The sequence below is a fragment of the Aspergillus fumigatus genome, chromosome 4, assembly GCF_000002655.1.
Source record: "Aspergillus fumigatus Af293 chromosome 4, whole genome shotgun sequence".
Lineage (NCBI taxonomy): Eukaryota > Fungi > Ascomycota > Eurotiomycetes > Eurotiales > Aspergillaceae > Aspergillus > Aspergillus fumigatus.
In genome coordinates this window covers 2,931,993-2,951,228 of record NC_007197.1, presented here as the reverse complement: position 1 = coordinate 2,951,228, position 19,236 = coordinate 2,931,993, and the positions used below count along the sequence as shown (strand labels likewise).

At 51.3% G+C, this 19,236-nt stretch overlaps 6 protein-coding genes across 6 annotated transcripts; 2 read left to right on the top strand and 4 right to left on the bottom strand.

Moving 5' to 3' along the window:
• Window positions 1-143: 143 nt before the first annotated feature.
• Window positions 144-2,296, bottom strand: AFUA_4G11280 (uncharacterized protein). Its single transcript, XM_077804641.1, has 4 exons — window positions 2,276-2,296; window positions 1,563-2,219; window positions 874-1,492; window positions 144-819 (listed from the first exon to the last, which is right to left on the bottom strand). Exons 2-4 carry the CDS (start codon window positions 1,924-1,926, stop codon window positions 390-392), a joined length of 1,413 nt encoding a protein of 470 aa, XP_077660784.1. The 5' UTR covers window positions 1,927-2,219; window positions 2,276-2,296; the 3' UTR covers window positions 144-389.
• A 47-nt stretch (window positions 2,297-2,343) lies between these two features.
• Window positions 2,344-6,522, top strand: AFUA_4G11270 (uncharacterized protein; the record flags this gene model as incomplete). The annotated part of the gene is made up of 2 exons (XM_746609.2): window positions 2,344-3,721; window positions 3,787-6,522. The coding sequence occupies exon 2, from the start codon at window positions 4,750-4,752 to the stop codon at window positions 6,520-6,522; it is 1,773 nt and encodes a 590-aa protein (XP_751702.1). The 5' UTR covers window positions 2,344-3,721; window positions 3,787-4,749.
• Window positions 6,523-6,934: 412 nt separating this feature from the next.
• On the bottom strand, window positions 6,935-8,202 carry AFUA_4G11260 (aldo/keto reductase; the record flags this gene model as incomplete). Its single annotated transcript, XM_746610.2, has 4 exons — window positions 6,935-7,444; window positions 7,512-7,877; window positions 7,951-8,101; window positions 8,171-8,202. 4 exons carry the CDS (start codon window positions 8,200-8,202, stop codon window positions 6,935-6,937), a joined length of 1,059 nt encoding a protein of 352 aa, XP_751703.2.
• A 1,940-nt stretch (window positions 8,203-10,142) lies between these two features.
• cafA (carbonic anhydrase) lies at window positions 10,143-11,006 on the bottom strand (the record flags this gene model as incomplete). Its single annotated transcript, XM_746611.1, has 1 exon — window positions 10,143-11,006. The coding sequence occupies one exon, from the start codon at window positions 11,004-11,006 to the stop codon at window positions 10,143-10,145; it is 864 nt and encodes a 287-aa protein (XP_751704.1).
• A 1,004-nt stretch (window positions 11,007-12,010) lies between these two features.
• Window positions 12,011-16,466, bottom strand: aarA (L-aminoadipate-semialdehyde dehydrogenase; the record flags this gene model as incomplete). Its single annotated transcript, XM_746612.1, has 4 exons — window positions 12,011-12,314; window positions 12,377-12,701; window positions 12,770-16,049; window positions 16,098-16,466. The coding sequence occupies 4 exons, from the start codon at window positions 16,464-16,466 to the stop codon at window positions 12,011-12,013; spliced, it is 4,278 nt and encodes a 1,425-aa protein (XP_751705.1).
• A 268-nt stretch (window positions 16,467-16,734) lies between these two features.
• Window positions 16,735-19,218, top strand: AFUA_4G11230 (uncharacterized protein). Its single transcript, XM_077804640.1, has 2 exons — window positions 16,735-18,919; window positions 18,990-19,218. Exons 1-2 carry the CDS (start codon window positions 17,175-17,177, stop codon window positions 19,063-19,065), a joined length of 1,821 nt encoding a protein of 606 aa, XP_077660783.1. The 5' UTR covers window positions 16,735-17,174; the 3' UTR covers window positions 19,066-19,218.
• The last annotated feature ends 18 nt before the right edge of the window (window positions 19,219-19,236 follow it).

Below are 19,236 nucleotides of genomic sequence, written 5' to 3'. Positions count from 1 at the left end.
GTTTGGTTGACCAGAGCGACGACTGATGACATAATTCTACGTAACAGCACCGCAGCCTAAAGCTACTTTCTGTTGTCAGCCCCCAGAAGCGAAACGCCCAGAACAATGGCCTGGGTTGTAGAACATAGGAATGGATTTTATTTTCTACGGATTGATGTATGGTGATTTCAGACATTTTGAGCGCAACAACATGGATGTTTAGGTGATTAAAACTGTGCGCCCTCCGGCATCTGGTTCTTTCCTCGTCATATCTTCTATCTCCTGTCCTTTGTCTACTCTATGCTATACATTGACTCTTCAAATTCCGGATAGCAAGGCCACCAGTATAATGTGGTGAGCTTCACTGAGATGTACGGCCACAGAAAGTAGACTTTAGCGGGTACATATCTTCAAGCGGGAGGGAGAAACGAGCCGAAGAGAACCGCGTGGATCAAACCATAGATCATTATAGCTTGGACAGCAACTGCAGAGATGCTGATGCACTTGTTGGTGGATTGAGAGTTTTTGAAATCGCTTATAAGCTCAGCCGCCAGGTACCAGTACCATAATGGATACCCAGAAGATAACCGATTAATGATCTGGACATGATAGCTGGTGAATGCCAGAACAGCGAGCAGGGCTTGAATAATTGCCAAGCGAGGGAGTAACCACATGGCTTTGGTTAATGCTCCATTGGCACCATTCTCTGAAAATTTACTGGTGACTGATGGCAGTCTCCACGCCCAGAAAGCTGACCGAAGAAGCAATGCTAGAATGGGCATCGCTAAGAGGAATAGAGGGATATTTGGTACGACCCAATACCGTAAGAACCCAACATTCCTGTATGACACATTGAGCAATAGCCATGGGGCAGTCTGGTATCTCTTCACTTACCAGTATTTTTCTTGAACGAAGCGGTATATGCTTGGGATGGTCCATCCACACCATGGACGTGGGGCGTTCGACGTCATGCAGAAAGCATTGAAAGCGATGTACTGAGGTACAGCCATACCTAGTGCGATGACACAGCCCCCGAGGACAATGACCGCAAGGCGCGAGACAACCGCCAGAGACAAACCTCGACTGAGAATCTGCGGCAGTTGTAGAAGAGCATCATACGCGAACAAAACTCCACCAAGAATTCCGTTGCTGCGGACTGCTGTGGCTGCTGATATAAGTACAGCGGCTGCAAGGAGTTTCAAGTCCCTTGACAATCGGTGATTGGTAGCAGCATCGAGAACCGATGACGAGTAAAGATAGAGCCCCGAGATGTTGAGAAGGGAAAACAGAGCTTCTCCATAGGGTGCCGAAAGAAATGCACCCGCTGGACTGATGATGTGCAAAGCAGCGGAGAGAAAGCAAAGGGTTTTCTGCTTGGCCGTGTCACCGCCAAAGATGTTGACTGAGAGTCTGTATAGAACCAGGACTGATAGGTAATGAGCGATGTGAGAGAGCACAACTGCTACCAATCCAATTCGAGCTGAATCACCTAAGCTGGCTGATCGTGGGAATACTGAATACTCAGCATTAGCATTTGTGCTAGGCGGACATCTATCAATCTAGGAGAATATTGTTGTAAATACCGGACGCCAGGAGGGCCAAAAGCCTGGTATAACCATATCCAAAGGCCCATTCTTGTTCGAAAACATAGCCATGCTCAGCAGCGTGAACGAAGTAGATGGAATCCCATCTCACAAATCTGAGTGACAGGGGAAAGTGTAATGGATCAACGTCCGACAAGTCTCTGGTTGGATAGAGGAGTAGACTTGTTGAGGTGTCATAGCCAAGTCCGGGGCAGATAACTATTACTAGGAAGATGAGAGCTTTCCATAACCCAAAGAGAATGGATAAGCTTCTGAGAGGGCGGCGAGGATTGACAAGGATTAGACCGAGCGAGCACGCTGATTGAGAACCGGCGCTCGGCGACAGAACAGTCATCCGACTCATCACTGTTCAACAGAGACAGGGTCTGTCTTTTTGCTGTGGGCCCATGTAGACTAAGAGGGATACCGATAACCGTGGCAAGGTCGTCAAATCAGCGAAGGAGAATGGTGCCGCCTGTACGAAGTATTTCGTACGAAATCGAGCACTCGGCTTCCCTGACATGCCGAGGTGCTGTGCAGCCATCAAAGATCCGCACTACAATCAATGCCAAGATTCGTCAAAGTCAGGTGGACCAACTGTCGTATTGCTCGGCTTCGGCATGCATAAGAATAATACTGATAATGCTAATGATGTCCCTAGATAGTTAGTTAGTAAAATCAAAGCGCTGATTCAGCGGCGCCGAATAACTAACAACTCCGTAGTTAAAACTTAGTTAAACTACCTAATTAACTAACGCGAGACTTCCAAAACATGCGCGGTATTTAGTTATTAGTGGCATACTGGCATTACGTCAATCGAATCGGTGGCGATCCCGTCAGTCATTTAGGTAGTTTGGGACAATTGATAGGGGTACTCTGTCGTACTAGTAAGTTTTAAAGATAATTGATTGATCGGTATGCAGAAGAATTGACTGGAAGAATTTTCAAGGTAGTCATGTAATCACTCATGGTTAGGAGAAAGGGTTCATTGGTTGACTATGGAGTAAACAAGTTCTTTTGACACATATTTACTGGGTCCCTGTCAGCCCTATGGGATGATTTGGGCCTAGAAACCGCAGCATCGAACATAATTATCTTGTGCTGTCAGTCGTAGGATAAACTATCGATAACCCGATAACATGCGGCCGTACTCCGTAGATGGGTCTCGAGAGCACATCGAACTCGACTCCTGTACCATGGAATGGCCCTTTTCTGTTCCGTAGTCTATGCCATAATTGATCTTCATATATTTCAGCGGAATGGTGGATTCAATCCAAAAGTTTGTGGAATCGCATACTTAGCAAAAGAACGAACACAATGTGTAATACTCTATCATATGGATGTCGCTGGAATAACAGTTGCCTGAGTAGTGTTGTCATGTACGGTGTAAATGGCAGCAATGAGAAATGACCTCACCTTCATCAGCAGTCATGTATTATGGAGTGGACTTCTCTTAGTGACTAGACTAGTCAGTAGTTATCAATTTCTTCTCTTTTAGAGCTCCTGTGTGACAACACCACAGTATTTTGTTCTGCGATGTCCAGCACATATTCACAAGCCAAATCCAGATCGCTGTGGCACCACAGGCTTCACCTTCAGGGATCCATCAGATCATTGACATGACGCCTCCGGCCCGTTCATTCCGCTTCTTTTTCAGCTTTGGCCTTGTATAATTGTATTACTAGTATTAGCTGGAGGAACAAATGCTGCACAAAGTTAGGTGACAGTTTAGTCTAACGTGAAAGTACCAGGTAGCTGATTCGCATCATCTCTCATAGAATCGTGTTGTTTCGCATTCCCACTTCGCGTTCAACCGAACCGGATCTTGACTTTGATCCCGTGGATGAGTTTGTCACCTTTCATAGTCGACGGAAGCTGGTGCAAGGGAGTTCCATACTCCGTACTTTACAAAATTACCGGCAACTCGGAGGTCAAGATCTCCGGTTCAACGAGCAAATCGTCCGAAATCCGAGCTCGGGTTTCTGATTGGATCCAGGTTTGAGCTTCAGCTTCTGAGGCGCCTTTGTGGTTATGCTTGGCGTGCTAATAGGCAGGGAAGTGTGAGGTAGTAAAAAAATTTCATGTTAGGTGATCATCCCGTCTGTTCAAGACTTTGATCCCTCCGTGCTCCGACGGGGAGGGGGGGCACTATGTACGGAGTAAGTATCCAGATGACAGACTGTATGGCCGTAAGATCGTGAAGAAGATTCATTTCATGGCTTAGACTAGACTCTCCGCCAGCATGGCTCGGGCTTTGCGACCTTGTCAGCCCCCGAAGATCGTCATCTAGACTGGTTTGGGTTACGGAAGTGAGTTTTTCGCCCATGGATTGGTTGTTCCGATATCCGACGAACGGGCACAGTTTGATGGCTGAGGGCCACTAGTCTTCCTTGCTCTGTACAATTCTCTGGAGAGATTCATGGATACCTCATTGTAATACTGGATACGTTGACACATGTGGTTCTCATGTGGATATTCTCTCAAATCCTGAAAATTTCTTTGATACTGACCGCCATCTTTCATACCTTGACTACTTATACACATCATGCAGCCTTGCTCTCTGGCTCGTTTAGAGGTACAAAGTAACTGACTTATTCTTCATCGTCTTCAGCATTGGCACCGTCAACCCAGCCAAACTAGTGTCCATACCAAGACTTTCTTTTGCCCTTCACCATTCCAGCTAATTCTTTTAAGACAGTTTCAGCCTCTTCCCCTTGCATTACTGCGCGGTATTCCGATCTCTTGCGTCTCTCTTTTCTACCTAACATAATTCCTTCCTTCCCCCGCGTCCATCTGCGCTGACTCGCGTCTTCCGATACTTCCGCACTCCGCAGCTCAGCCTCAGACCTGGGGCGGACAATTTATCCTTACTGTTGCTGTGCAGGTCACACAAGAGCTTACGACTTCTCACTCCGTCATATCGTTCTCTCTTTTCCATTATTCTCACGCACTCATTACCTTCGAATTGAAGACTCAAGCAACCCCGTTTCACCCCGGGTGGGAACCTGCTTTCATTCTCCCATCGCACCCCAGATCAACACAACATTCAGCCTTGTGGAGATTGAACATTGTACACACTATCCATCCTTGGCGATTACATCACAAGCTACCCCTGCAATTCGCCTCTGCCTTGCCAACCGATGTTCCTCTTAACGGGTAGACTGCAGTCTGTCGATCTCATGAAATAATGCTATTCAACCTTGGCTGGACGGCGGATGCTGCAGCTGCTCATGAGAACGACGTTGTCGCAGCTTCATCTGAGTTACGACTCTCCAGTCCGGCACCGCATCCCTCCCCGACCATCTCCTTTCCTGTCCTATCCTCTCTGGGACTGGCGGAACTATATCATCGGTACAAACCAACGGAAACTAACCTATCCCACAAAGCACCACTGCGTACGATGCCGCTAAGCCAAGTTGAATCGATCTCGTCCAGCGATGACAATTATACAATAGTGGCACCGGTTGCAGATCGGCCCTCTATCGGCCGTGCTCACTCAGTTAGGAAACAATCATCCCGTCCGAAAACTATCTACCAATTGGCCCACCCGGCGGCTCACGCACGCCATCGACGGCTGAAACTTCGACCGAAGCTTCTTCTGCAGCTACAGAGAGTCTCTCAGACATCCCGGCCCCTGCCTGTCTTGGATGTGCTACCATCAACAGTTTTCCTGCCACGGTTGGCCCGCAAATTCCCTACAATCTTCAAAGGGAAGAAGGGACTAGGACCGAATGATCTGATCGTCGTGACAAGCGATCTCTACGAACGAACGGTGGGAGATATTGCAGACAAGTATCTCAACTCGGACGAAGAGAGCCATGAAAACCGGGAGGTCATTGCGACGATCTGTCAAATACTCAGAGAGGATGCTTTATCCCAGGGGAGAGCAGAAATATGTCTGAACTCTGGTCCGGCCTGGGAGGCAATCCCGTTGCCCAATGGCTCATATGAGTTTAGAGCGCCGACAGATCACGGAGTGCAGGTTTTGCGTTGGGTCTCGCGCGGAGCGAAGAGTCGCCGTGTATCGGCACCTCCGGGGGGTTCTCTGCACGAGGACGGCAAACGCTTTACATTCAGTGTGATCAACCCTAATACCCGACGACATCCCGTCATCGCATCGATGACTCGCAATGTTCTTGAAGTATTTGATGAGTATTCTATGCCTTCTGACCCCGCTCTTTCACCTACATGTGGTATGTCGGTGGTCAGTGACTCGTCGGAATTGGACACGCCCCTGGACCAAGAAGTGATCAAAACGGATGATAGTCTTCGGACAATCATTATCCTGACTGCAATTTGGGTGGCCTTCAGAGAAGGCTGGTCGCAAAATTTCACCTATGACGACTCGGCCCTCATGTTACACCCGAAAGGGATTTGTTCGCCCGGAGTGTCAAGACAGAGCTCTCCAACGGCCGTAAGATCACCGGACGATTTTCTTTCTGAGCAACGGGACACATATTTGGATGGACCGGTGCTCGATAAAACCGCGCATCGATCGTCGGTGTCCAGCACATTGCAGTTGCAAACACCACGTCCTTCTGAGCGTTCCAGATCGATGAAGTACGCCAGCGTACCAAAGCGCTCAAGGTCTATGGGCGCCGCTTTTATTGAGCGGTCCAACAGGCGAAGTGTTTCCGGGCTGGAAACGCAACCCAATAGACAGAGCATGTTTCCGGGGGCGCAGGAATTGAGCAACACCGACGCGACGGGTACTCATGTCGCTGGCGGGTCTTCTCGCTACCAAACAGGCGATTTCACGACTTCTGGCGGCCCAGACACAGCGCCAGGCAAGCCTACCGATACGAAACACCGGTCAGAGAAGCATTCGACGGCGTCATCGGAAAAGGCCAGCAAACTGCTTGAAGCCAGAGCGGTAGACTCTGTCCCGCCCAAAGGAAAGCGTCGACATCGATTAAGCGGTTTCTTTGACTTCTTCACGAAAAAAAGTGGACACCACTAAGCGAAGACTGGTGCTTCGCTGGTTTTGTATTTTGTCATTTACACAACTTGCATCATGCGCGCGAGACCATGTTCCCATGCGGGGCCATGGACGACACATGGTTTCGCGCCCACCGGCTCTGGAGGCCTGCTCACTCGTCATCTCATCTCCTTGCATTTCTAGCATTATGATTCCCACACGTATCAATGACCCTTCACTTCCAATTTTGCATTCGCCTAGTGTTGTATTCTGTCGGGGTGGTTACCAAGGGGCACCTTATCTATGATATTACCTAGAAGAGTGTACATAGAACAGCGTCTTCAAACTAGTTAATTTGGACCCTCAGCAGCTTGACTGCATACATGCGACCAAGCACTCACGTATCCAAGAACACGGATGGATACGCCCTTGTATGCAATGTAGACAAGATACATCACCGCTCCAGTGCTGTAAGCGCCTTGGGGCGATAAGGTTCCTCGAGGTACTTGATCTCCTCCGGCGTCAGCTGCACCTTGATAGCGGCAACCGCCTCGTCGATTCGCTCCTTGCTCGACAGACCCAGAATCGGGTTTTCCTTGGGATGACTTAACACCCAAGCAATGGCGACCTGCGCCATGGAGATATTCTTCTTCTTCTTCGCGATCTCCTCGACCCGCTCGACGATCGCCTTGTCAGCTTCGGTCTCACGGCTGCGGACCAGCAGCTGTAGCGTCGCGTCGGTGTTCTCACGGACGGAGGAGCGGGAGCCCCAAGGTCGGGCCAGGACACCGCGTGCCATCGGCGACCAGGGGATCAGACCGACGCCGGAGTCGAGGCAGTACGGGATCATCTCGCGTTCTTCCTCGCGGGCGAGGAGGTTGTGGTAGTTCTGCATGGAGATGAACTGGTGCCAGCCGTTGCGGGCGGCGATATTCTGGAGGGTTTGGAATTCCCAAGCGGCCATCTGCAAATGTTAACGAATAGGGTTCATTTCGGACAAGTTCGGAAAGGAGACGGGGAAAGAAACGGACCGTGCTGGCGCCGATGTATCGAACCTTCCCGCTCTCAACCACATCGTTGAGAGCCTTCATGATTTCCTCGCGGGGGGTCTCCCGATCCAGACGGTGGATCTGCAGCACATCGATGTACGTGCCCAGCCGCTTGACGGAGGCATCGACCGCATCGAAGATGTGCTTGCGGGAGAGTCCCACGCGGTTCACCCAGTCGCCGTCGTTTCGGTTGCAGGCCGAGATAGGAGGCAGTTTGCCATCGTTGGGTTCGTCGGTGACGCCAAAGTAGCATTTGGTTAGGATGACGACTCTGTGTCGGGGGATGGAGTACTTTTTCAGAGCCTTGCCGAGGATCTCTTCCGAGAGGCCATGGGAGTATGTGTCGGCCTTCAATGCAATTACCCGTTGTCAGAGGGTCTGGCTGCGCTCGCGTTATTTGTGCCCATGAGCGCCCACTCACCGTGTCCCATGTATTGATGCCGCGTTTGTAGGCATGCTCAATCAGAGGAAGGGCCTCGTCTTCGTCGAGGACCCAATCCTGCCACTTTTTGGAGCCATAGGACATGGCTCCTAGGATGATCTTGGAGATCTTCAGGCCGGAGTTGCCCAGCCTATTTCCATCGGGTCTGTGTTAGCGGTGCGGGGACCTGGACGAACAGCACAGCATCGAATGAGCATACCGGACATATTCCATCTCATTGTTGGAAGCCATTGTAGGCACTATTGGTAGATTATAAGAAAAGCGTGCTCAATGCGCAGCAGCAAGTAGAAGAAAGCCCGGATTATGGAAGAAAAACAAATGCAATCAAAAAGACCAAGGTTGAGGCAAGTCCGTCTGATGATGATGATAACTCCATTCTTAAAGCCGCGATCATTATTAAGCCGGCCTAAGCTTCGGGCACTGACGTAGAACGAACCCATCCACGACCCAAGTTTTATCCACTGGATCTGCCGAAAGTCTGAAGCGATGGATGCGCTTGAGCCGATGAGTAGCCGACCAGCGCTGTCGCTGCTCTCGGATATTCTTCATTCGGTCTAGGAATTCGGGTAAAGCATCAGCTTGGTCCTTACTCCTTTAACTCTTCACATTAAGAAAAGACAGTGAATATGCCCAAATAGCGGGGCGATGGGCAAAGAGGCATGACGGAGTGAACCGATGCTTTTACGAACCAGGTGGACCCGCAGTCCTACAGTACGTAGCTCCGATATATCCCAGATGTCAGGTCCAGCCCTGCTTATCTCCGACCATTCTCTCGATTGTTTTGATGATCGCCAGACTCCATATTGAATGTCCTTGTTGCCACACCAGCAGGGTGAATCACAAAAATAACCGAGATGGAGAAATCATCCGTGCTCAATGGCTGATGTCTATTTGCCAATCCTTTGGCCTCGTCAGCAAGCTCTCAAAAATCACTGCCCGGAAAACAGGCAGTCGTACGAGCTCATAGAAAGATATTTGGATGAATTCCAGTAATATGATGAGGACAACAACGAAAATGAGATTTCAGAGTATTTAGAGCACAGTTGTGACGTCTTCTGCTTTGGTTGATGGTTGATGAAAAGGGCGGGAGGCGGGAGCGGGAGTGATGACGAGGAAGAGGACGTCCATCACACCACTGCCTCGGACATCCTCTCTTTCATGCCTGTCATATGGCCACGGCGTTTTCCGCATCGCAGGCAGCTTAGGATCTGGCAAATCCACTCTGATGAGGTTTCCCTATACACACATCCCCGCACTCAACAGATGTTAAGAAAGGTAGGCCGGTTCAGGAACACTGGCCATGGCAACCTTCTTCTCCTGAGAACCAGAATCTCCGTTGGCCTCTTTAATAAGCTAACCGCTGGATGGACCACAGCAACGGCACTGGATCAATACCCTCCAACAACTCTGTAGTCTGCTGCAAAAGTTACCAAGTTCTGTTGCTTTCCATATTCGGCGCCTCCCCTTCCACAACAGGAACCTCAGGCAGCACTTCTCTCCCGACATATACCCGCTTCGGCCGGTACCATACCCGAAACGACAACCGTCGGGTCCGAACCAGCAGGTCCCAAGGTTCTTCGCCCCGACCAAGTGAGATTTCATTGGCATCAAGCCCCAGAACAGTTTGCCTAGCTGGGTATAAGTTGTAGGTTGGATCCTCTAGCAAACGGCCGTCGTTTTGCTGCGTAACTTAATTAGTGCTGAGGCCTGAGTAATCGACTCCGTAGATCAATTTCGGAATCGGTTTGATTTGTCTTTCTTGTGTTCTTTCTCTTCTTTCTCTGCCTCTGTACCTTCGTCTCACTTTGGACGGTAATGATGCATTCTTGAGAACGACAAAGTCTGCAGGCTACAGTCCTTGACATGGCATGGCTTCCCTATCGGACTTGAAGTTGGACGTCGTGGGTTCAATCGTCCTAGATTTCAAATCTCTGACCTAGGTATCTAATTATATACATCTCCTGGACACCATACGCTCCAATGCTGACCTCTCGCTTTCTTAATCTACAAGTTACAGATATAAACATTCGACCAAATGGATCCCGAAAATCGCTGAAATCGCACACACACACACACACACACACACACACACACACACGCACACACACACACACGCACACACATAACATAATGAGCATGCCTACCCACAACACAATGAAGATGCCTACCGCCTAAGCATCGGTCTTGAACGATGTCAACCGTGCCTTGAGCGCTTCCTCGGGTTCAGCGGCGTCGAGCTGCCGAAGAAAGCCAGATCCGACGTCATAGATGAGCCCGTGCACCTGAAGGCCTCGCTCCTGCATCGCCTCCAGCACGACGCTCTTCTGCGTCAATGCCTTCAGGCCCTCCTTGACGTTCAACTCGGCCAGCCTCACGACGGCCTCGTCCCGGGACAGAGATTGCAGCTCAGCGAGGTGCTGCTCACGGAGCTGACGAAGGGGGATCAGCCAGGGGTCGAGGATGCCCAGGCCTTTGTTGCCCAGGGCAGCGGCTACGCCTCCGCACTTGGTGTGACCACATATCACAACGTGCTTAACGCGAAGATGACGCACGGCAAACTCGATGACGGCGCCCGAGCTGAGATCGGCAGGGTGGATCACGTTGGCAATATTCCGGTGGGTGAAGACATCGCCAGGCAGAAGGCCTAAGATGGTGGTCTCGGGGCAGCGGGAGTCGGAGCAGCCGATCCACAGGATTTCCGGGTGTTGACCGACAGCAAGTGTGGGAAGCAGCTCCGGGTGTTCTTGAGAGCATTTGGCAGCCCATTCCTTGTTCTTGGCCAGCGCGGCGGAGAATTTGTCTGAAAGTGAGTCATTATTAGCACTCGTCTGGGCCACCGACTTCTGACTCGATCGCAACGGCGCAGATGTGGAACAGGGCGAGCAATGCATTAAGCTGACGGCAGAGGTTGGACACATATATACGGTCTGTGATGATGGAGAATACACGCCTGCCCCACGACCACGAAACGCTGGTGCTACTGCCGTCGGTGAAGACAAAGCTTTGGAGCGCGGTAACAGCCTCATTATGTTCATCCTGAAGGACTCAAATATACAATGGAGTACTTTGAGGAATGGCGTGCTGTTTGCGAAGTAGCGATTGGGAGTGGGGGAATATCCGATGGAAAGCGATCGATGGGGAAGAATGAAAAGTGGAAAAAAAAAGGAAAACAGCGGGAAGGGCGAAACCGGAGAACGGACAGACGGGCAGCTCAGCACAACCGCCGCAAACCGATCAGAAAAATTCTTCCTTCGATGGATAATTATCGAGAGAATGATAATATCCCAAATGATGTGGAAGGGTCGAGGGGCATCGAAATGACAAAGATTCACGAGTTGATGCAGGGTTCAGGAACAGCATCCGCAGACGCCAAGAAAGGAAATGCGCACGTACCGGAGTGACTCATTTTGTCGCAGCGAGAGTCTATAATCAATTGAGAGGATCACGACAGCGGTTGCAGAGAATTTAAGAGGAAGAATGAGAGTATTCGCGAGGAAGAACAGGAAGATAAGATCTGGTCGCAGGACGGAGATTAAATGTTGTGTCGACAGTTGGCCAGGGACGGGATTGTTCATGGGGACAACAAGGTCCGGTGAGCCGGAAATACTGTGAACGGGATCGCGGCAATGCTTGGATCAGCCGCCTCTCAATCGGGATCGCATGATATCGCCTGTACTACGAAGCACCAATGTCGTGACATGTGGCTTGTTTCGAAGTAGAAGATATTCGCTTTCCAGCATCAAGAGTCTCATGATTGTCATAATTGCCATCCCGTTCGACAGGTCGAATTAAGGAGTCAAAATGAGCGATTTCTACACTCTCGCTCCATCTGTCCACTTTGGGAAATATGACATCCAGGGAGCACCTCCTGAATTACCATCTAAGTAGTACTCCGTGTGTCTCTGAAAATCGCGCATTTCTCCTTTTATTTCCACATCTAAATATACATACGTGTACTCGTAATTTTTCTGGTCATGCTGAACCGCTCATTTTACAGACCACAAAGAAATGACATCAACCGATTTCCGGAAGCAACTTTTCAAGAAGTGCCCCCACGTCCACCGACGTTCGCCAGAGCCTTTTTCTGGTCTTCGCTGAGTTGGACCTTGGGCAATGGACGCACCCCGATCGTAGAGACAGAGGGCGGGGGTAGGAATCCGATCGTAACGAGGTAGGACGCGTAGAGACCGACAAGCTCTTCGGTCACGCCAGCGCCAGCGGAGGCATCGATGCCGGACCAGGCGGCGTCCGCACGCAGGGAAGCAGCGGCGTGAACGTCATCCAACTCAGGAGCCTTAGTGTTGGACGGCAGGTCTGCCGTCACAAAGTGATAGAGGGGCATACTGAGGTGGCAAGTTAGTACGTGTTCTGCCCCTGTTGTAATGATCTCGATAGGGTAACTTACAGTGCGTGCTGTGACTCGGGATCATCGTGCTTTCCGTCATTGACGTAATGCTCCAGAGACATCTTCCATGGGACATAGTCGACTTGGGGTACATCGTATCCGTAGGTCTGCAAAGCACCCAGGAACTGGTTGAAACGAAGTCTGGGGTGTCCGGTCACCTGTGCGACACCGATCGGCGTGCAAGGGGGCTGGAAGGCACCGGCGATGACAACACGAGCAACGTGGTCGACGGGCACCATGTTGACAGTGTTGTGGATGTTGGGACGAGCAGAGAGCTGAATGCATCCCTTCATCATTCGAATGAGGAAATCGTCCGTGTTGGTGGCTAAAGAGGGAATGTTAGTCAATCTTTTCAATCTCGAGTGCAGCCACTGGTCAGGTTATGATGCTTACTTCCGGTCTTGGAATCACCAAGAACGTAACCAGGACGAACAATGGTTCCCTTCAATCCTCTTCGGCCGGCCTCTCTGACGAGGTACTCGCCAGCCCACTTGCTTTGTCCATAACCGGTTCCCAGTCCAACGCTGCTGCCCTCCAGATCGTCGTCCTCGCTGATACCCGCACCACCGGCCGCAATGATACGTTCCGACTCAAGCACATAATGGTCATTGTCGAGGACACTGGTCGAGCTGACGAAAGAGAACTGCTTCGGTTTTCCACTAGCGCAAAGCTTCAGAGCGTCAATAGTCCCCAAAACGTTGGCTGGCTTGAGAGTAGAGTAAGGGTACACCCAATGGACCAGAGCACCGTTGTGGATCACAGCATCCACTCGTTCGGTCAGATCATTCCACAACGCCTCGGACAAACCGAACCGTGGCTTTCCCAGGTCACCGCAGACGCACTGCAGCCTGCTAGTCCATGATTCATCCCAGAAGCCGTACGCTCTGCATGTAGACCGAATGCGATCGAGAGCCTGCTCGTCGCTTTTAGCACGAACGAGTGCCACGACTCTCGCCATAGGCGACTTGCGAGTGAGAAGGTCACGGAGGATGTGTGCACCGAGAAATCCAGTTGCGCCAGTTAGGAACACAGTGGGTTCGCCCACCAGCATGTCCTCGGTTCGTTCAGGGAAAGACCTGGGCAGGGTTTCAACCAGCTTCCTAGCATCTTTGGAATATTCGTCATCAGCTTCATTGGAAGTGGCCAGAGTATCTGCGGTGGCATCAGCCTCATTGGCGTTACTGGCGAATGACTCGAAGTTGACCAAGCGATCGATCTCGGCAGCGAACCCTCTGAGGGTAGGGCTACGGAAGATGGCATTCATGCTGATGTCGATTCCGCGCCACCTGCGTCTCAGATCGAAGAACATCTGTTGGGCCAGGATACTGTGTCCTCCCAGATCGAAGAACGAATCGTCTGGCCCAATCATGCGAGCGGTGACGTTGGAAATACGGTTAGCCCAGATCTGGGCCAAAGCCTGCTCGGTCTCGGACAGAGTCTGCAAGACGGATGATCTGCGGCGAGGTGCTGCCGCACTGAGTTCGGCAGTATCTGGGAACGGCAATGCAGGCTTGTCGATCTTGCCGTTGGGATTCAGAGGCATTCGCTTCAGAGGAATGAAGACCGTGGGCACTGCGTATGCAGGGAGCTTGCTGCGTAAGTGCTCCCGAGCGTCATCGCGAAGGGGCCGGAATCGTCTGAGCATGCCAACCATTCCTTCGGCAGAATCATCATCCTTGAGGCCCTTGCTTGCGAGCCAGGCGGGCCACTTGTTCATATCTGGCACGAAGTAGCTGACCAAAGTCGGCTCCTCGAACTTGTCCCTTCGCACCAGAGTGACGTTCTCCCGGACAAGAGGATGTCGAGAAAGGTGCGTATCGATCTCACCGAGTTCGATGCGGAACCCTCGGATCTTGACCTGATCGTCAGCACGTCCAGAACACTCAACGTCGCCAGAAGGAGTGTATCGGCCCAGATCTCCACTGCGGTACAAGCGATCTCTGGGTCCGACGTAGAACTGTCTCCAGGGCTCGTTGCCGCCCTGACTTTCAGCCTTGTCCTTCTCGACCCACTTCTGCGGATCAACAAACCAGTTGGTAAGGAATTTCTTCTTGTTCAATTCCTCATTGCTCAGGTAACCCTCTGCCAGGCCACCCGCACGCACGTAGATTTCACCAACTTCGCCAATGGCGCAGATGCGGCTAGGATCGAACCGGTTTACAACCAACATCTGCACGTCAACCATTCCGCGACCCGCGGGAATGACGTCCTTCATAGTATCCAAGAAGCCCTCCTGGCTAGAGTAGCTGGGGATTTCATAGTAACTGACGGCACGCTGAGTCTCAGTAGTTCCATACATGTTGACAATGTTGACATTAGGAGCCAAGGCCTGCAGGGAACGGCAGTCTCGCTTGATCAGAATATCACCCACGAAGAAAGCGTGATGAAGAGCAGGGAACTGCGCAGAGGCACCGCCGACGAGAATTTGACCCATTGCGGGTGTCAGATGGGTAACAGTAGCGCTATACTCGCGCATCCACTCCGCCAGTTTCTCGTTTTGGATATCTTCACGAGCCGGGACCAACAGCTGGGCTCCCAGGAAGAGTGGTGTGAAGATATCTCGCTGAATAGGATCGTGAGCGATACCACTCAGCATAGTGAAACGATCATTGGGAGTAAGCTTGAAGGTCTCGGACATCCATGGGAAGTAGTAGGCCAGAGAGAAATGACGTCCTCTGACGCCCTTTGGTCTACCCTCAGAACCGGAGGTGAATGACAAAGTCGGGGTCGAGTCGGGACCGACCACGACGCCTACCGGCGTCGACTTCAGAGACACCTGATTAGCGAGGACATCTTGACCCTCTACAGATCCTCCAACCAAAGTACCATCATCCTGTAGTGCAAGCGCGGGGATCTCCGTCCGCAGCTCAAGGTTTTCATCGATGAAAGATCGAACAAGCTGAGTCAATTCGCCGGCTTCCTTGGTGGCCTTCGCGATGTTAATGAGTGCTCGCGGGCGGGCAACATCAAGGTAAATGCACTGCCTCTCAGGGGGGTAGGCAGGGTCGATGACCGAAAAGGTTGCCCCTGCCTTGAGAATACCCATGACAGCGACCACAAGGTCAACGCCACGGTAGGCATAAACCATGACAACATCACCCCTCTCGATGCCAGCCCGGACCAAGTGATGGCCTAGGATATTCGACGCCTCATTGATTTGCCGGTAGGTAAATTCGCGGTGAGGAGACTGTTCCGACTTGGTTTCCACCACACATAGCTTGTCTGGATGCTTCTCGGCATTCTGAGCAAAGATATCATGGATGGCTCCGCGAAAGTTGGACCAATGCAGGTCTGAGGTGGGGTCTGGTAGCAGCGACCTCTGATCATCCGTCATGAAATCTATTCTTCCAATGGCCTCCCCGGGGTTATTAGAGGCGTTCTGCACAATCTGTGCAAGCTGCTTCAGAATGATAGCAATTCTGGCACTTGAGAACAGACGCTGATTGTAGTATGCACCCAGCTCCGTCTCCGACGTGGACCCATTCGCGTTTGCAACGTTGACAACCAGGTCGGTGGTTTCGAAGGTATTGGCGGGGTATTCTTGCGATGAGGCAGGGGCATCGTAGGCAGCGAAGCGGAACAGGATCGGGGCACGTTCTGACTTGGTTTTTTCCTGAATGTAGGACCGTAGGCTACCCAACGGAACTATATCGGCAGCTCCTTGGTTGAATGCCTGTTAGATGGTCAGAGATGGCCAGGAATGAACGACAGGACCACATACATTCTCGACTTTAGAGTAGAGCTGTTGGAAGGTCTCCGACTGATCAATTGAGACCCGCAAGACGAATGGCCGGCCATCTTCTGCTGAGCTGGTCGCAACAGCGATATCCTCATCGCCGGTCAAACGAGCTACGAGAACAACAAAAGCAGCCAAGAAAGTAATGAAACCGGATGATGGTCCAGAGAGTTTCTGCAGTCCAGTATGCACATCCCTTGGCAGCTTGAGGGATTCAAAGGCCTCAATTGCTCTCTTCAGATCGGCCTTTTGGTTCTCGGGATAGTCTCGGGTCAGAGGAGACACTGTTAGATTTTGTAGCCTCTGTGCCCATCTCTCGAGGCGATCCTGTAAGGAGGCTGTTTCAACACCCATTATTGCGGTCCAGAGGCCCGAAACTCTTGTTTGGGCACTCGACTTTCACAACTGGGGCTGGATATCGGGTGACAGAACAGAAGGATATTAGTATGAGTCAAGAGGGGCATCTACAAGAAAAGTGCCGATTTCGCTGCCCCAGGCCCCACAACCATCTTTTTGTCACGGTCACCGCCTTTTGGGGTTCCAGGCATCACGGCATCAAGGCATGAAGGCATCGAGGCATCGAGGCATCAAGGTATTATGGCATTAGAGTTCCTGGGCCGCCCACTGCTCGCCGCAATAGGCCTAGTGTATTCCGTAGGTCTTTTACTAACTCCGTATGGATGCGACGGTGCAGGGTACCTGGTACCTAACTCGTTTAGGACACGACCATACTGTTCCCAGGCATACAAAAAGTACCTCAGTTTTCAGTGAGGTAGTAACGAAAGGCCTGGGTCAAGGTCAGGCTACGTACACTGTATAGATGCGAATGCTATCAGCACTCGTTCAGCCGTGCTCATTGCTTGCGATGATCTGACCTTCGTCTCGTTTACACTGTTGACTGGTTGCAAATGTAACTGTGATGCTGAGCAGCCATTTCTCTGAAATTTCCACTTGAATTACAGCGATCGCAAGCGCAACATCGTTCTTTCCGCACTTTGCTTCAGGAATCCAACTTCTGTCGTACCCCATCAGGATCTGCTCTCTCCTTAGAAAGAGAGCAAGATGATTCCACATCGAAGCACCGCTCTCTTAACCATTATCGTTTTTGTCGCCCTCGTACTGGTAATATTCTCCTCCTCCCCCAATTCCGCAGCATCAGCATCACCTTCTGGGGAAGCACCGGTCTCTGGTCCAGCGAAATATGTACCCCGGCCGAAGCTCCCGTCTCTGAGCAACTATCACCTGCCATTCTTCCGGCCAGCTTCCCATAAACCGCCGGAACAGAAGAATAGTACCAGCGGCGAGTCGAAATGGTTCAGCAATTTTGCATGGATCAACCCTTTTTCGTCGTCCATCACTCTCGATGAGAACCGTTCCGTACTGCCTCCCCTTCGAGACAGACCCTACATCTACACCTATTACGAATCCATTCACGGTGATAATAAGGATGCGGAGAATGCTGATGCTCAGCTTCTCCTCGCCTGGCGTCGGGCTTGGTTCGCTCAGGGGTTTAGGCCAGTCGTACTCGGCCGTGGCGAGGCGATGAACAACCAGCTCTACGAGATGGTACAGACCTTGAAAATCAACAAAGATCTTGAGTATGATTTGTTCAGGTGGCTTGCCTGGGGTCATATGGGCACCGGATTACTCGCCGATTGGCGCTGTTTCCCAATGGCGCGATATGATGATCCTCTGCTGTCTTACTTTCGCCGGGGAGTAGATCCTGCGCAGATTACAAGATTCGACCACATCGGCAGTGCTCTTTTCGCTGGCGAGAAGACACGTATCAACGATGTGCTCAAGAATGTGGTACAGAATGCCCTCAAGAGTGTGGACGACAAGGCGAGGTCCATGCTGGACATCATCCCCGGCGAGATTTTCAAGGTCGAACAGCCGAGCGCTCTGGCTTTCTACACCTCTGCGACCATCACCACTCACTATCCGACACTCGCAGAGAAGATCGTTTCATCGCCGACCGCCGGCAGACTGGCGCTCCTCGAGCTGGTCAACTCGCATCTACATAACACATTCCAGAACTCCTTCCAGGCCGGCATTGCTGTTTTGAAGCCCTTCCCTGAGCATACGACCGCCCTCGTGGAACCCGCCCTGCGCCTTGCCAAAGCTCTCGGCCAATGCCCGAGCTCGCCCATCCCCGAATCTTGCCCTCCAAATCTACCAAAGTGCCATCCGTGCAACCCTGAGCGGCCGATGCATATCAGTCAGCCCGCTACCTACCAGAATTCATCACACGTTTTTACGATTGGCACTCTCCCCCACCCATACACTCTGATTAGCCTGCAGCAGGGATCTGAAGAAGTGACCACTCGACATATTCGCCGCGAAACCGAACGCGACCCATGGCTGACGGAAGTGACTAAGGACCGATTGAGTAGCGAGTTTGGAGGCGCTGCCCGAGCAGTTGTACTGAAGCAGGCCGTTGCAGATGATTCGGCAATCGGCACTTCATTGTGGATGACTGTGGAATCATTGCCAGCAAACAACGGCCAGGTCCTGCCTTCCGAACTTCTGGATGAGTTCGAATGGCAATTCGGATTCAAGATCCCTCGCAGTGGCCCCTCCGAAACCAAGAAAGAAGGGGAAAAGAAAGAGCCCGCGCAAAATGCCAACAAGGGTTCCATGCAGAACGCCAACCCCAGCAAACAGGGCATTGAGAAAGAATATGATCTAATTACAAAGGCAAGGGAAGTCTTGAAGAGCAAGGAGACCAACAGGATTGGCATCAAAGACGTGGCTGAAGCTTGGAACCTGGCGGACACTGAAATCTGGCGCTTCGTCAGAGCTTACCGGTACGTGCTTCCATGCCCCTTACACCCAATGCCTAGGAGACAGTTCATTGACAAAGTTCACTACGAATAGGGCCCGAAGCGTCGTTGAGCGAAAGAAATGGGAGGAAGAAGAGAAGGATTTTGTTGGTGCTAAGGTCAGAGAATAGAGGACCACTTGACAAGTGCCTTTCAATATTGGACACGGTCTCCTGGTTCGCGTGTTATTTGATACTTGGGAAGTTTCTTACTTCTGAGATAAATTTCTACTTCTTGTGTTATAATACCTGGGTTTATATAGGTGGTAACCCGTGACACCGGGCGGAGCATATGGATTGGCA